The sequence below is a fragment of the Colias croceus genome, chromosome 5 (assembly GCF_905220415.1).
Source record: "Colias croceus chromosome 5, ilColCroc2.1".
NCBI lineage: Eukaryota > Metazoa > Arthropoda > Insecta > Lepidoptera > Pieridae > Colias > Colias croceus.
In genome coordinates, this window is record NC_059541.1 from 4947859 (window position 1) to 4964198 (window position 16340).

General features: G+C 34.3%; 2 protein-coding genes across 4 annotated transcripts; one reads left to right on the forward strand and one right to left on the reverse strand.

The window, feature by feature from the left end:
• Positions 1 to 337: 337 nt before the first annotated feature.
• On the reverse strand, positions 338 to 12640 carry LOC123692016 (histidine--tRNA ligase, cytoplasmic). Of its 3 annotated transcripts, none has more exons than XM_045636636.1 (9): positions 12292 to 12640; positions 11927 to 12205; positions 11261 to 11476; positions 10792 to 11013; positions 7032 to 7238; positions 6141 to 6435; positions 2781 to 2881; positions 2121 to 2303; positions 338 to 1630 (listed from the first exon to the last, which is right to left on the reverse strand). In XM_045636636.1, exons 1-9 carry the CDS (start codon positions 12382 to 12384, stop codon positions 1394 to 1396), a joined length of 1833 nt encoding a protein of 610 aa, XP_045492592.1. In that variant the 5' UTR covers positions 12385 to 12640; the 3' UTR covers positions 338 to 1393. The 3 variants fall into 3 exon arrangements, with proteins under 3 accessions (XP_045492592.1, XP_045492590.1, XP_045492591.1); XM_045636634.1 differs by lacking the exon at positions 11927 to 12205 and adding an exon at positions 11590 to 11761 and having other exon boundaries at positions 12292 to 12637; XM_045636635.1 differs by lacking the exon at positions 11927 to 12205 and having other exon boundaries at positions 12292 to 12636.
• Positions 12641 to 12752: 112 nt separating this feature from the next.
• Positions 12753 to 16151, forward strand: LOC123692019 (DNA-directed RNA polymerase II subunit RPB1-like). Its single transcript, XM_045636642.1, has 3 exons — positions 12753 to 13258; positions 14226 to 14384; positions 15208 to 16151. The coding sequence occupies exons 1-3, from the start codon at positions 13016 to 13018 to the stop codon at positions 16060 to 16062; spliced, it is 1257 nt and encodes a 418-aa protein (XP_045492598.1). The 5' UTR covers positions 12753 to 13015; the 3' UTR covers positions 16063 to 16151.
• The last annotated feature ends 189 nt before the right edge of the window (positions 16152 to 16340 follow it).

Consider the following 16340-nt stretch of genomic DNA (forward strand, 5'->3'; position numbering starts at 1 on the left):
TCCCCTTGTTACGTGAACACGACCGACAATAAAGGACCAAATAAATACTTTAAGAATAAAAAAAGTATTGTCAATATTTCTATATACAGTAGAACCCGTTTAATACGATCACGCTTAATACGATTTCTCGTATAATACGCCATTTTGCATCAGTCCATGCAACTTGAGACATGTTTTCATACATTATTTAACGCTTAATACGATCTTCATCCCGTTTAATACGCTCTAACGGCCACTGTATAAATTATTTTCCTTGACAATCTTGAAGAGTAGCGAAATTCTAAAAAAATCATTGATATTTCTTAAATGTTCTATGATAGGATGGAAATGAAAAACGTTTTAAAGTTATTCATATATTTATTAGAAAAAATACAAATAAATATTAACGGGGTAACAAGTTAAGCACATTATCATTCCGATAATTTAAGTCCATTTCACGAACAAGCGCACAAAACATACTCATCAGAATTTATGATCATAAACTAATATTGCTTTTATACAGATAGGAATATAATGAAATAAAAAGTAAATTAGCTTTACTTAAAATCACAAATAAATAAAGATCAATCAGATATTTTCTTATGATATTGCAAACTTATTACTAACAACCGTAAATGTACCTGACGAAATGCTTTACTTTGTATACAAAAAAAATGTTAGAGAAGTTCGATTAAAAATGCAATAAAAGTTTTGAAACGCTAAGCAAGCTTAGCTTAGCAAAAACTCAAATCAGCAGACACTTTGTTATAATTTACTTTAATCATTACAAAGTATTGACATTTTCGTAAAGTTAAATGTAAATAAATAAATTAGTAACGACACTTTACAACTAATTTATCTAAACAAAAAGACGTTAAATAAAATGAAAAATTTGTACAACACAATTTTCTATAGATGGAACGTCTACTAGTATCGCGAGGTGATCAAAATAAACGACAATATGTCTTATCCTAAATTTTACTTTTATATAAAAATATTTTAAATCCATAGCAAATCCTGTACTTGACACTTCTTGTTGATAAGTTATTTAAATGCAACTTTCAAGTTCTCTAAAAAACAAATATATTTCCACGTAAAAGTGTTAATCCGACTCGAAGGACCATTTGTCGGCCAACGGAACTGACCGCCGAAACTGAGAGTTTAGCTTTCATAGAATTACATCACTTTAGCTTGATTTCAAATGTGTGAACAACACTTTCACTTTATAAATTTAGGCTACACAAGATTAAATCCATTTCATAATAAGTATATTACTTTGATATTAAATGTATGAGCTTCACACTCACACTGAGTACATTTTTTGGCTCAACAAGTATTCCAAACATTTGACACCTATAGGATATTATATTTCTTCCATCACCTTTCAATCCTAGCAGATTTACCGTTATCCTGTTTAAGCAACAGGTCCATTCATTTCTTTGAGGCCTAGTTTACTGATACGGGTCCGTAACTCATCAACTAGACTCTCTCTGGTCACTTCATTTTCTTCTCTAGTGGTTATATTACGGATTTTAACGACACCCCGTTTTAATTCTGATTCTCCGAGTACCACTGCAAATGGTATGCCGTTCTCTTCACAGTGCTGCAATTGGTTGAGCATCTTGGGATTTTTTTTGTAGGACTGTTCAGTCTGAAAATAATATGTACAATTTAAATCGGTTGCAATGTTATCATTTATTTAATATTTCTTGTATGTGTGTATTATGTGTAGTGAATATTGGAACCTATGTCTAGGATGAACTATTTGATGCATTATTGATTACAAATTATTTCCATGTACTTACACAATAAACCATATAGTAGTTTTTTTATAGCTTATTGTGAAATTGCAAATAAAAATCAATTGTAAAAGTTATTTATTTACTTGGAGCACCAACAGCTTATACAAACAAGATATATGTAGCAGTTCGTATAAATACATAAAGGCAATGAAAGGTTCTCACATATAGAGATTACATAAAAAAGAATGTAATGTCGTTAATTGTATGTTAAACCAAACTAGAGCTATAAGCGGTTAAAAAGGTTCGAGAAAAGTTCCAGATAAGCACTTTTCTGTTTAATACTATTGATATATGTTTATAATTATATGCTCCTGCGTGTTTTTAATTATTCTTTCTTACCTTAATCCCCGCATTCCACAATTCCGAGCATATCTTGAGCCGCTCGTCCAGGAAGTTCTTCTGCGCGGACGCCACATACACATCAATGTCGCTGGTCCGCACGCTAATGTCACCTGCAGCTAACTTCGCTTCTAACACGGAGAACACACGCTCTACGCCTATACTCACACCGACGCATGGCACCTGAAAGAGTTGAAATTAAACAAATAAAATCATGTTGGTAATGCCGATGGCAATAAATTTTATTACTTAATTCAATATAATATGTGTATTGTGTATGTATTCTTTTTATTTTTATTTCGTTACAATTATTTTTCAATAAAAAAAATATTTCAACTATTTTTAATTATAACATAAACCATGTCATTTCAATGACATTATCGTGAATATTTGTTATCTTACACAGAATGTCAGTAAGCAATTAATGTTATTGTTACTTGGTTTTTTTTCAGTTTTGCGTGATTGAAATAGATATTATGATTTTTTGCAAACAACTATTTCAAACTGCATATGGATAAAATATGGTACTTAACTATTATAGTAAAATACAGATTAACTTTTAATTAATTGCTGACTCAAAGTATTTCTTTAGTCTAATTTAATTTAGGGAAATTAAATTAGAATAAAAAAATAAAAATTAAAAAAAAAACTTTTAATTACCTGTTTATGCTTTGAATCAAACATTCCTACAAGATTGTCGTATCTACCGCCGCCCGCGATAGATCCAACCGTTTGTTCTTCGTTGCCTATTTTAATAGGTTCTGAAAACAAAATTTGACTATAACCCAACCCGGGACACTCCATACAAAATTATAGTTTTGACAGTCACACTGTAGAGACTGCAAATGTGTGTGTAAACTCTTTATGGTTGGCACATTTGTGACTAGCGTAAAAAAAAATTCGCGTTTTTCTGATGAAATACATCCGTAAACAGCACAATATCTAACCATTTTCTACGAAAAACGATAATCACAAATCCAAAATAATAAAATTGCTTTAAGTCAATTTGATTAATGTTGTCAATCTTCGTTGCGTTTCGTCTAAAGACGTCGTTGGTATCGTCCTTGCGGGGAAATGGGTACCATAACATGTCTGATCGTGCGGGGTGAGGTAAGTGTTTAATTTTGGCGGGAGGCGGAGAGTGTCCGTTCTGTAGCGTTTAGCTACTATTATGTATTCTGTGCTATTACCTTGTTGACTTTCTCATGATAACATTACACAAAAGAAATACACTCAGCAAATATATATTTTAATATGTATAAAACAATTAAATTTCTATTTTCAAAGAAATAATTATTATTATTATTCAGCCATGGCTGTCCCACTGCTGGGCAAAGGCCTCTCTTCCCTTCATCCACGTTTTCCTATTGTGAGCAATTTTTGTCCACTCCTTGCAATGAGAGTCCAGTTCGTCGCGCCATCTGATTTTGGGCCTTCCACGCAGCCTTTTTCCATTGTCGGGGATCCACATAGTGGTGATTTTTGCCCACAACTCTTCGGACATTCGGCAAACATGTCCAGCCCAGTTCCATTTGAGCTCGGCAGCTTTATGGGCTACGTCGACAATCTGTGTTTTTGAGCGCAGCGTTCTATTTTGTATACGATCAGAAAGCTTTACGCCCAAAATGCTGCGCTCCATTGATCTTTGGCAAACCCCAAGTGCGGACTTTTGGCGATCAGTCAATGACCAAGTCTGTGCACCGTAGGTGAGGATGGGCAAGATGCACATGTCCATGAGCCTTCGTTTTAGTGAAAGAGGCAAGTCTCCTTTCATCAGCTCTTTCATCGACCAAAAGCTTCTCCAAGCGTTTTCAATGCGTTTGGCAACTTCTTGATCCTGCCTTGCTTGAAAAGAAACTATTTGGCCAAGGTAAGTATACTCATCGACATATGCAACCGACCCACCCTCGACAATGATGGTGGTTTTGGTGCTGTTAGTCATAAGCTTTGTTTTGGTCATGTTCATCTGAAGTCCAACCCTGAGGCTTGCATCGCTCAGGTCTTCGAGCATTGTTTGTAGCTCAGAGGCTGTGGAGGAAAAGAGAACAATATCATCAGCAAAGCGAAGGTTTGTTAATCGATGCTCACCGATTTTAAAACCTTTGTTCTGCCATCGAGCTGCCAAGCTTCTAAATACTTCTTCCAAGGTAGCATTGAAGAGTTTTGGAGATAATGGGTCACCTTGTTTGACTCCTTTTGTTATTCGGAAGGATGGGCCATTGCTATTAATTTTTACAGAAGCTGTACTGGTACTATAGATATTTTGTATAAGGTGGATATACGTCGGTTCTATATTTTGTTCTTTGAGGGCTGTGAATATGGCATTGTGTTTCAGGCTATCGAATGCTTTTGAATAATCAATGAAGGCCAGGTAAAGGGGGAGGTTGAATTCATGGCTTTTTTCTAAAATTTGGTTAATCGAATGAAGATGGTCTGTAGTGGAGAGTCCACCGCGAAATCCTGCTTGTTCTGGAGGCTGTTGTTTATCCAGATCTCGTGTGATGCGATTTCCAATGATTTTTATAAACGCTTTATATAGGTGCGATATGAGGCTGATAGGACGATAATTTTCTATGTTTGATCTATTTCCTTTTTTGTGGAGGAGGATTATATTAGAATGGCAGAAACTTTTAGGTAATATACCCGTTCGTAATATGTTATTGAATAGTTGAGTTATATAAGGAATAAGAACTGGTTCGCTAATTTTAATGAATTCGGTTGTGATCCCATCTTCACCTGGACTTTTGTTGTATTTCATACTCTTTATGGCTAAATGGACTTCTTCAATTGTGATTGGATTTACTACTTCCGAACGTACATAGTTTTTATCGGTTAAAGAATAACATGAGTCATCAGAGTACAATTTCTTATAAAATTCAGTACTAATTTGTATAATTTTATCTCGCGCGCTTTGTTTGGTTCCATTTGTGTCTTTTAATGATAAAATTAATGGTTTGCTTGGTTGTGTATTACGTATAGCCTGTTTAAGAGATGTGTTTTTTACGAGTGCCTTTTGGATAAAATTTGTGTTATATGTACGTATATCTTTTCTTATGTGTTTCTTTACTTTTTTATCTATTTCTTTATATTCAGTAGTATAAAGTGTCATCGTTTGTCTTTTGTCTATTAAATCTAAGGTAGTTTTTGTCAATTTTTTATTTTTGTTCTTTACGGTTTTTATTTTTTTACTTGCTCTCTTGATACTGTTTATGATATTATTGTAGGTAATTTCTGGATCCTCTGTATCGTTTGTTTCTAATAAGCTGAAATAATTATCTAGTTCTAAGTTAAACTGTTCTGTATTTGCTATTAAGCTGTTCTTATCTATTTTCTTGATTGCATGTTTAATTCTATTATACCTCAGGATTTTCATATTGAAACTAGCAGTTGTACGTAATGCTCGATGATCAGAACTGAATTTTAAGTTATTTAGAGCTTCTGTGTTCTTTATTATGTATTTGTTAGAAGAAAGACAAAAATCTATTTCATTTCGTGTGAATCCGTTAGGGGAAAGCCATGTCCATCGACGATTTATTTTTTTAAAAAAGAAACTATTTGTTATACTTAATTGTTGGCCAAAAGCAAATTGTAATAGACGATCTCCGCGTTCATTTCGAATGCCCAACCCATGTGGTCCTAAGATGTTACGATCATCTGTTGAATTTCGAATGCCTAATTTTGCATTAAAGTCGCCTAACACCATAGTCCAGGTCCCTCTGTGTTCATCGCAAGCTTTATTAAGTAGGTCGTAAAAATCCTCAACTTCATCATTAGAATGTGTAGATGTGGGTGCATATACTTGTATGATTGTAAGTATTTTGTTGTCATTAATCCGAAATTTAAGTAATGCAATTCTATCAGAGTAGCCTATAAATTCTTTTATGTTATTCTTCCACCTATTTGAAACTAAAAATCCAACGCCATATTGGCCATTTTGTTCTCCATTATAATAAAAAGTATTAGTATAAAATAATACTCTAAAATAAATACGAGATAACTCTTATAGAAGAAGAAACTTACGCGTCAAAACCGCTTCATAAATAACACCAGTATAATAATCTAATCCTCTAGCAAGGCTCAAATCAAACAGAATTTTATCTTGAATTCCAAGCAGTTCACAATAGTGCAACAATAATTTGAGTCCCTCCAAGCCTTCCACTGCACTCTTTGATTTAGAAAGCTTTTCGTCTTGCAGAAGTTTCTGGGCTAGTTCTGAACCTCCGTTCAGTCGAACATACTCCCCAATTCTGTCTGCTGCTTCTGGTGTTACACCCTTCTCGTTAATCATTTCAGTTCTCACTTCCTCCCATGGTAACTGAAAACAATAAAAAATATTTAAGGTGGCAGCTAGCGCTTTATAAACTATATTCTCAGTGTGCTGTGCCAGTAATGGAAATAAAAAGTGATGATAATATTGTGTGTTGTGATAATATTTTGTTCGTGTTCATAATAACTCAGGCCTCGGAACCACAGACACAATAGCAAATCTATTGTGTCTGGGATCGATCGGGCCGCTTGGGGCTCAATGGGTTAATTTAAAATTTACATCAATTAAGATTAAGGTTTATTGAACAATATCTATTAAAAACATGTAATAAACATACAATACAAGCAACAGAAAGAAACATTACAATGCAATTATAAATATAAAATTTAGAAACTAATAAATTGTTATAAAAAGCATAGAATCCACCTCACGCATCATTAAATAATAAACGACATAATACTACAAATTCCTGCAAGTCACATAACCATACCATTACATTTCTTTAAGCACGTAGTGATTATAAACATTCAATATCCAATGCAAAAACCGGTTCCCCGTCGCCTAGCAACGGAGCATGCACCAGAGCAATAAAATTAACATCCACTCTCACTATGTCAATACTACTCAATGACATAACTAGTTACCTTATCAAGTTTGTCGACAGTGGAGCAAGTAGACCGGAACAGGTCTGCGGGAACGCCGCACGCTTCGAACATGCCGTCGAGCAATCTCCTGTGGTTCACCTTGAGTATGTATTTGCCAATATCAAGGGCATCCAGGATCTCTGTGACCACTTTAAGACATTCCGCGTCGGGTATCATGGGATCGTACTGGCCGGCGATGTCGAAATCCTGAAAGAAAAATATGTAGTATTTTTTTTTTAAATAACTGCACAAAGTAAATTCATATTAGGTATCTGTACTATATACATACAAAGAGAAAAGATTTGTATTTTATAAATACTACACTTTTTGTTTAAAAAAAATATTTTGAAATTAGAATTTTCGGACAAGCAGCTAATTATTAAAAACAAAAAAACTTTTTTTACAAAACTAACATAAATAATTTAAACAAAAATTTATTCAATCGTAAAAACCATGATTTATATTCGTAGTTGAAATAAATCTAAATTTTGTGTAATGCACAAATCTTGTGAATGGCAGTTTAGACCTTCTATCTAACAAGGCCAAATAATACTCTTATGCCCGGTTCCTATATTCAACGGATCGTCATAGTATCAAAGCTACTATCCGTTTTTCTAGAACTAACTACGAGTCGTTATTACCGTTCCACAATTTTATTTCTTGACGTGCTATCGACGGACATCCGTTGGTCATAAAAATACCGAGCCCTCTTCACTCACAGATGTGCGTTTCGTTATAAGCCAAATTGAAATTAAAATAACACAAAATTCAGGACAAAATAAGTTAAATATACAGCCGAATTATAAACTTTAAGAATAAAGTTTCTTATTAATAAAGAACTAATACTAAAGAACTATATATTTGTAGACATCTGCGTGATAATTTTCCTTCTAAACAACCTAATGCGTTACACAGAAAGCAAAAACAGAACGTTTTTCTCGCGCACGCGTGCATTGCTTGTCAGTTGTCAAATTATTGTCATTCATTGTTGATTGATGATTCATTGTCAAGTTTTATAATTAAAGAATAATAATACAACGACCACTGTTTATATATTTATTAAAAATGGATATTACGCCGGTAAGTACGCCTTTATATCTTCTAATATATAAAAATCAATGCCACTTTTCGTTGTAATTCCATAACTCGAGAACGGCTGAACCGATTTCGATAATTCTTTTTTTATTATATTCCTTGAAGTACGAGGATGGTTCTTATGTAGAGAAAACGTTAATATGTACCACGGGCGAAGCCGGGGCGGACCGCTAGTTTCTTCTTTAAAATCGTCTGCCGCTTACTTTTTGCTTCGGACACTTTTAAAGTCAAACATATATTTCTGTTACAGAAATCGAAGAAGGCTATGAGTAAAGACGAGATTGCTCAATTATTATAACCAGGAATGCTTCTACGAATAAATTAAAGGATGAATGTTGGACTTCGTTGACCAACACATTTAATGCAAAAATTGGTCAAATACCTACCAGGAAAACTTTTTATTTTCAGCCAAAAAATTCAAACATAATAAGGATGATGGACAAATATTATGAAGTAATAATTGAAATACTGAACACACAATAACTAATTAATTTTTGTATATTATTAAGCAATATATCTAGACATACGGTAGAAAAAGAATTTGTTAGGTAGTGCTAAATGTAAATCTTATGTAAAAAATGTATTTAGTTCAGAGAGCCTATTACAGCGTTAAGGAATATAATATAGAAGATGATAATCGATGGAGGGTTGTCGTGTAAGAATCACAGGACAGTTCTTTGGCATATATTATGTAGTTACATATTACTATGTAAAATTAAACTGTAATAAAGAAATAAAACTTTTATTCCATTTTATTATGTACTTTTATTTATTTTTTATTATTTACAATACAATGTTTAAAAATTGATTTCTACATTGCAAACATAGACATATATATATACTAGTGGTCCGCCCCGGCTTCGCCCTTGGTACATGTATATGTTTTCTTTCCATAATAACCATCCTCGTACTTCAAGGAACATTATAAAAAAATAATTATCGAAATCGGTCCACCCGTTCACGCGTGATGCCGTGACCAAGGGAAATAGGTCTGCCACTGATATCGATATTGTGCCTAAAGCATAGAACCTCAGCGTCAACAGTAATTGATGTTATGGAGATACCCCATGATTCCTGAAATGACAACATAAATTAGGTATGTAATAAGGTTAGACGTGTTTGGTATAATATTAATGCCTCCATTAAACTAACCTGGCTCCTTTTATTCGTACGTCTGGATAAATTTCAAGAAGTAATTGTTCAACAGATTATTTATCAAGTCGAAATCTCAATTGAAATTCGTGAGAATCCAGGGTCGCAAAAAAATCCACTCCTTCTCTATAATATATACTCTTTCACGCCCACTATCTTCTTCCGAAATTCGATATAATATTAAACACTTCTCTATCACTATCTGAACTCCACATTTCGATATTGAAGCGGAAACAATGAAATAGTAAGAATTTAACCGCCCGAAATCGACGGGTAAACAAAATGCTATACGAATAGTAACTTTGACAGCATAATGACGTTAAAAATATTTATAGGAACGCGATAAACTGTCTTCTTCATACAATATGCTTACCGTTCGTTAATAGTAACCCTCCCATCCGTCAGTAGGAAGCCGTCGGTAAGTTGCTTGACGAGACGTTTTTTATAGGAACGATTTTCGCTTACGCTTGGTTAATTATACTACTATTCGTAACTAAAACGGATCGTTTTTCAAATATAGGAACCGGGCATTACAGTGTAACCTTTGGAGTACTAACTGAAACTAAAACAACTTACATTTATGTATTGATCTAGTCTAATTTAAAAGTTAATGGTCAAATGGGCATTCAGTATGATTAGTAGGGGAGCCCAGGATGCTAAATGTGGATTTACTCGAGCGTCACGGGAACCTATTAGAATTGGTAGATTAGACCATAGCGAGAAAAAAAGGTCCTATAATGTTTTCACTTTTAGCGGTGGGGAAGGGTTTTTTGATTTTTTTTAATTTAAAAAAGAAAAAAATTGGCTTGGAAATACTCAAGCGCGTTAGATATTGATATTTTGCATGCTCCAGGACGTCACTGAAAAAAAGTATACGTTAATCTGACGATTTAAGTGGCGATTTAATCGCTATTAAGAAAGGGTAAAAAATTAAAGTAATATTATTCGAGCGCGTCAGATTAATATATGGGGGGGTTAATTACAATATAAGAAGTCCCCATTTCGCTAATCTGACGATTCGAGCTCAACCTTAGGGAATTATGGATTATTCAAATTTTCCAGCGGGGCCCCTGAGCGCACCCACCAACCATAACTGCTCATATTGACTAGAGGTACTAATGAATAGCTAAGGTACCGTCCCTTATAGTAATCTGACGCGCTCGAGTAAATCCCAAAATCCCCTCTTGGGCTCCCCTACTAGATGGATAAGTTTATATTTATTTTTTATTCTAGATAGGGAAGCGCTTGCTAGCTTATAGCTTTATAGCCTTCCTCGATAAATGGGCTATCTAACACTGAAAGAATTTTTCGAATGAGACCAGTAGTTTCTAAGATTAGCATGTTTCAAACAAACAAACTCTTCAGCTTTATAATATTAGTATAGATAATATACCAATCAGATGATATGATACTAGACCAATACAAATCTTATCCATTGCCTTTTGCAATAAATTAAAACATGTAATACAGCAGTAGCATAATAGAAATAATAATTTGATTATAAAAAACTTACACATTGATAAAATTCTCTGTATCTCCCTCTAGTCATAGCAGGATTATCTCTTCTATATACTTTAGCAATGTGATATCTCTTCAAATTTGAAATTTTGTTCATGGCCAAGTACCTGGCCAGTGGCACGGTCAAGTCATATCTTAGTGAAAGGATTTCACCACCTTGATCTTTCAAATCGTAGATTAATTTCGAATCTTCACCATATTTTCCAGTTAAAACTTCCTGCAAGTAGTATTTTGATCATGTACAAAGATAATCTATCTAAATAACAAAAGAAAATTGTGTTATACTATTATTAACTCAAGAACAAGCTACATGATTTTTGGTTCAATTAATTTTTCTGTTAATTAACATCAATCATAAATTTATTCAATTATTAATTAATTAAAGTAATTAAATAAAATTACATAAAAAATATATATATATATTTAACAGTAGAAATGCTAGAACTATTTGTTTTTTTAAATACCTTTAATTCAAAAACAGGTGTGTCAATACATTCTGCACCATGTTTCTTAAATACAGTTGTAATTTTCTGCAGAACATTATTTCTTATTGTCATCTGCTGGGAATTATAATCCCTTGTTCCTTTCGGAGTTTTGAGGGTGAAATTTTGAGGTGCAGCATCTTCTGCAGGACCCAATTGAGCTTTAAGTGCCAATAATTTTGCAACTTCTTCTTGTATCTGTAATTAAAGACAAAATTATACTCAAAAATAAAGAAAAAATTATAGAACACTACAAGAAAAGCCTCTAAGAAGTCCTAAGTTTTTTGCTAATAGCTTCATGTAACCAATACCTTGCAAGAGGAAGTTGTTGCAATACTTTTTGTGAAACCACCTCTGAAAGCTGCATTACACAACAATAGTGCTGTTGCATTATGTCTCAAGTCTACAAATCTTAACGCTTTGTGAAACATGCTTCTCTAATCAATACTTTTCAACTTGCCCCAATATGATTCCTCGTCACCACTGATGTTTTTATTACCGGAAAAAAACAAATAAAATTGTTACTATAAAATTATAATGTGGCAACGAAATAACCATATGTGGAGGCTCAAATTCAATACAATAAATTGCAAACATCTAAACACATCAATACTAGTAATTGGTGCAATATTTTATTTCAAAACACACCTGTTCACCATAACTTTTTGTACAACCCCTTAACATTTTAATTACATTTGCTGATGGACAGGCTTCAGGAAATAATTCTATCTCAGAGTCACTGAAACTCCGCATATGGTACCACCATCTCTTTAAATATACATATTTATAGAAATTTATGTCACTATTTAAAATTTTTAGCAGTTCTATATCATATTTACTTGGTAAATATCCACAAACATAGCTGTATTCGGATAGGTGTCTGTCAATTTCCTCAAGATCTTGAAATATTTTAGTTTGTGTACTAACCTACAAAAACAATGGTTGAAGTTGATGATGCAATGTGTTATAAATTTAACCTATGCTTTACTATAAGGATTACATTTTTTACATACCTTCTCGTTCGCTTCTTTGGCTGCTTTTAATTTTCGAACAAGATCACCCTGTTCCTTAATTTGTTGTAACAATGAGTTTTGCAAATCTGCCATTTCTTTTGATTTTTCAAAAATATCTGATGCTGACTAACAATTCCTAACACTTCACTTACTGTTACGTATCTAGCGAGAATGATTGTGACTCGAGACTAATACAGAAGTGATTGTAGGTTAGCCTTTGCAATTCCTTTCATTTCACTTTGCGGTTGGCTCACTGCTGCTTGGCTACACCACAGAGCAAGTAATATGGCTACACGTTCACTGGTGGCAATGTGGTGACAGTACCTAGGTAATATAAAGAAAGGCGCCGGGCTCACGGCTGGGTGTAAAGGATCTCGCGCTTTAACTATTTGTCATTTGTCAATGTCATTTACGAATATCTGTCATTCTATCAAACGTCAATTGTCCGTATTTAATAGCATCTACAGACGCTCCGATTTGGTTGGTGCCAACCATCCGACCACGACCAAATCGGAAAGTGTAGAGAGCGGTCGGTCCGACATAATTATTATTAATATTGGTTTGACGTGGTCGGATGCGCCAGCGATACCAACCAAACCAACTTCCTATCCGACCCAACCAAATTGGAACGTTTGTAAGCTTTGTTCCGACCAAATCGGCTCATTCCATAGAGTAATATAGGTAATTGACTCATTCGCATTCGCAACGCCGCCGGTGTGTCAACATGAACGCCGAGGGAGTTACAGTCACCGAACGTGATATTATAATAAAATTACTGGAAGTATATAAAGACTTTCCCTGTTTATGGGATTTAACTAATAAAGATTACGCAAACAGAGATGCCCGAAATCAAGCATATATTATTATGTTAGAACTATTAAAAAAAATTGACAGTGGGGCTACATTAAAAACATTAAAAAATAAGTTAGATAATATGCGTACATCCTATAGGAGGGAGCGAAAAAAGGTAAGCAAATTCAAGTCAAATATCCTGTTATGTATATAAATAAATAATGTGTTTTATATGTTTTTAATTTATGAGCATTTTTGTCTGATCTCGATGACATATAAATGAAATGTAGAAACTTTGATTCACTAAAAAGTATTTAATAAATATCAAACCTATTTAATAAATAGCACATCTAAATAATATGTAGTAGGTAATTAATAATATCAAATCTTTTTTATTTTTTACTTCTCCGTTTTTCAAGTCGGTTGTTTTTAACGTAGTTATTTTTATTGCGTTTTATTATGAACTAGCTGAGCCCCGCGGTTTCACCCGCGTGGCTCAGCTCCTGTTGGTCTTAGCGTGATGATATATAGCCTATAGCCTTCCTCGATAAATGAACTTTCTAACACCGAAAGAATTTTTCAAATCGGACCAGTAGTTCCCGAGATTAGCGCGTTCAAACAAACAAACAAACAAACTCTTCAAGAAAGAACTCTTCAGTCAAAGAAAAACCCGCATAGTTCCCGTTCCCGTGGGATTTCCGGGATAAAATCTATCCTATTTCCCGGGGTAAAAAGTAGCCTATGTCCTTTCTCGGGTATCAAAATATCTCCATACCAAATTTCATGAAAATTGGTTCAGTAGTTTAGGCGTGATTGAGTAATAGGCAGACAGACAGAGTTACTTTAGCATTTATAATATTAGTATGGATGACATGATTGCTAAAGGATTTCGCCCATTCCCTAGACTGGCTTCTACAGTCTAAATAACAAGAGAAATATGAAGTGATATACGGCTGCGCAATATCAAAACATGTCTTGATGTAGCAAGACTAGCAAGTATACATAGTGGTAAATCAAAACATGTTTTGACAATACTTAACAAGTAAAAAAATCATTATAATATATTCTAAGTACTTTATTGAAGAAATAAAACAACTATGGGTTTCAGTAAACAATAAATTTGGATATTTTACATATTTTAGGTGGAAGCTAGCAAGACTAGTGGCGCTGGAAACGATGAGGTGCATACGCCATCACTATGGTACTATGAACACCTCTTATTCTTGGATGAAAAAATCACGCCGACGACAGAGGTTATTGATAATATGGAGACGGATTCTTCCCAGTCACATAATGATGAGGTAAGCTTTAAATATTCATAGTATTAATCATTCTTTCTTGAAAATGTACCCGGCCCTGATTGTTAAAATATTCAGTGAATATTTGTCTAACAGAATTACCATCTGCAGTACGTTGCCTTTCTGTTCTGTTAAGGCCTACTAAGTTGTCATTTAATCTCCAGTCTCCTGGCCGAAAAGTACATGTTTCAGTATCCTCGGTATCAACACAATTTCTTGTTATATAGTTTGATGACTTTTTTCTTAAATAATTGTGCAGTGTGCATGAAGCCATTACAACTTTGGGTACATTATGAACATTAATTTGAATTGGTCTTTTTAATACCTACTCTAAAACGTTCAGCTAAAATACCAAATGCATTTTCTACAATTCTTCTTGCTCTGGAGAGTCTATAATTGAAAATTCTTTGATCATGTGTCAAATTTCTTCTTGGATATGGTTTTAAAAGATTTTCATTAATGGCAAATGCATTATCTGCCACAAAACAATATGGGGCGATAACATTTGATTGCGGTAAAATAGAAGGTGATGGTAAATTTAGTTGGTTCGATTTCATTTTTTCATGAAAAGTTGTATGTTTGAATACTCCACCATCAGAAATACTGCCATTAGAACCTATATTTACATAAATAAACTCGTAATTTGCATTCACAATACCAAGCAGGACTATGCTAAAAGTTCCCTTATAATTATAGTACAGTGTACCCGATTTTGGCGGCTTCTCGATAATAACATGTTTGCCGTCAATAGCACCCAAGCAATGATTAAATTGCCATTTTATTTCAAAGTCTTTAGCTATTTGTAACCAGTCATTTTCTGTTTCAGGAACCTGCAACAAAAAGAGAACGCGTTACGAGAAGAAAGCAAAATGACATTTTAAAGAAACAGTCGGAATTACTAGAGTCTGCTAAAATATTAATATCTGGTGACGGCACATCAGCTGATGCTTTCGGGAACTCCGTGAGTTCTCAGCTCAAGGAGCTCCCAAAAGTACAAAGATGCCTCGCCGAAAAATTAATAGGAGAAACATTGTTCTATGCAAAACTAGGAGTGCTTACTTTTGAAACCTCAATAAATATTAAAAGAAGATCAGTACAATATTTAGGTCAGGGGTACGCGTACCAGCAGCAGGTGCCACAAACATATGCACCATCACCAACACCATCACCTCAGCATCACCAGCCGTCACCATATGCACCATCACCATCACCATCACCACAGCATCACCAACCGACACCATTTGCACCATCACCAACACCATCACCACAGCATCACCAGCCGTCACCATTTGCACCATCACCAACACCATCACCACAGCATCACCAGCCGTCACCATATGCACCATCACCATCACCATCACCTCAGCATCACCAGCCGTCACCATTTGCACCATCACCATCACCATCACCTCAGCATCACCAGCCGTCACCATTTGCACCATCACCATCACCATCCCCACAGCATCGTCAGCCATCACCATCACATAAGTACTCACATACATCACAATCACTTCAACTCAGTCAGCCATCAACGTCATCAACATTACCTCAGCTTCCACCATCATCATACCAGCAACAATTAGATTCCAATTCATTAATTAATTACATAAGCAGCAATCAACAACAGGTAGTCAGAGGAAAGGGGAAGGAGTTAAAAAAATATTTGATTTTTAAAAAGTAATTTTTCAGTGATATTCGTACTTTTCCATTTTAATTTTTACTAGCTTTCCGCCCGCCTTTGTCTAAAACCTAATAAATTATGTACTAAAACCTTCCCCTGAATCGCTCTATCTATAAAAAGAGCAACTATGGAGTTTCTTGCCGGTTCTTCTCCATAGATGCTGCTTTCCGAATCGGTAGTAAATGTTAAAAATATGACGTTTCAAAAGTGCTTCTCGAAGAAGTCTAATTGAATAAATAAATGTTTGAGTTTGAGTTTTAGGAGCCATTATTTAAGAG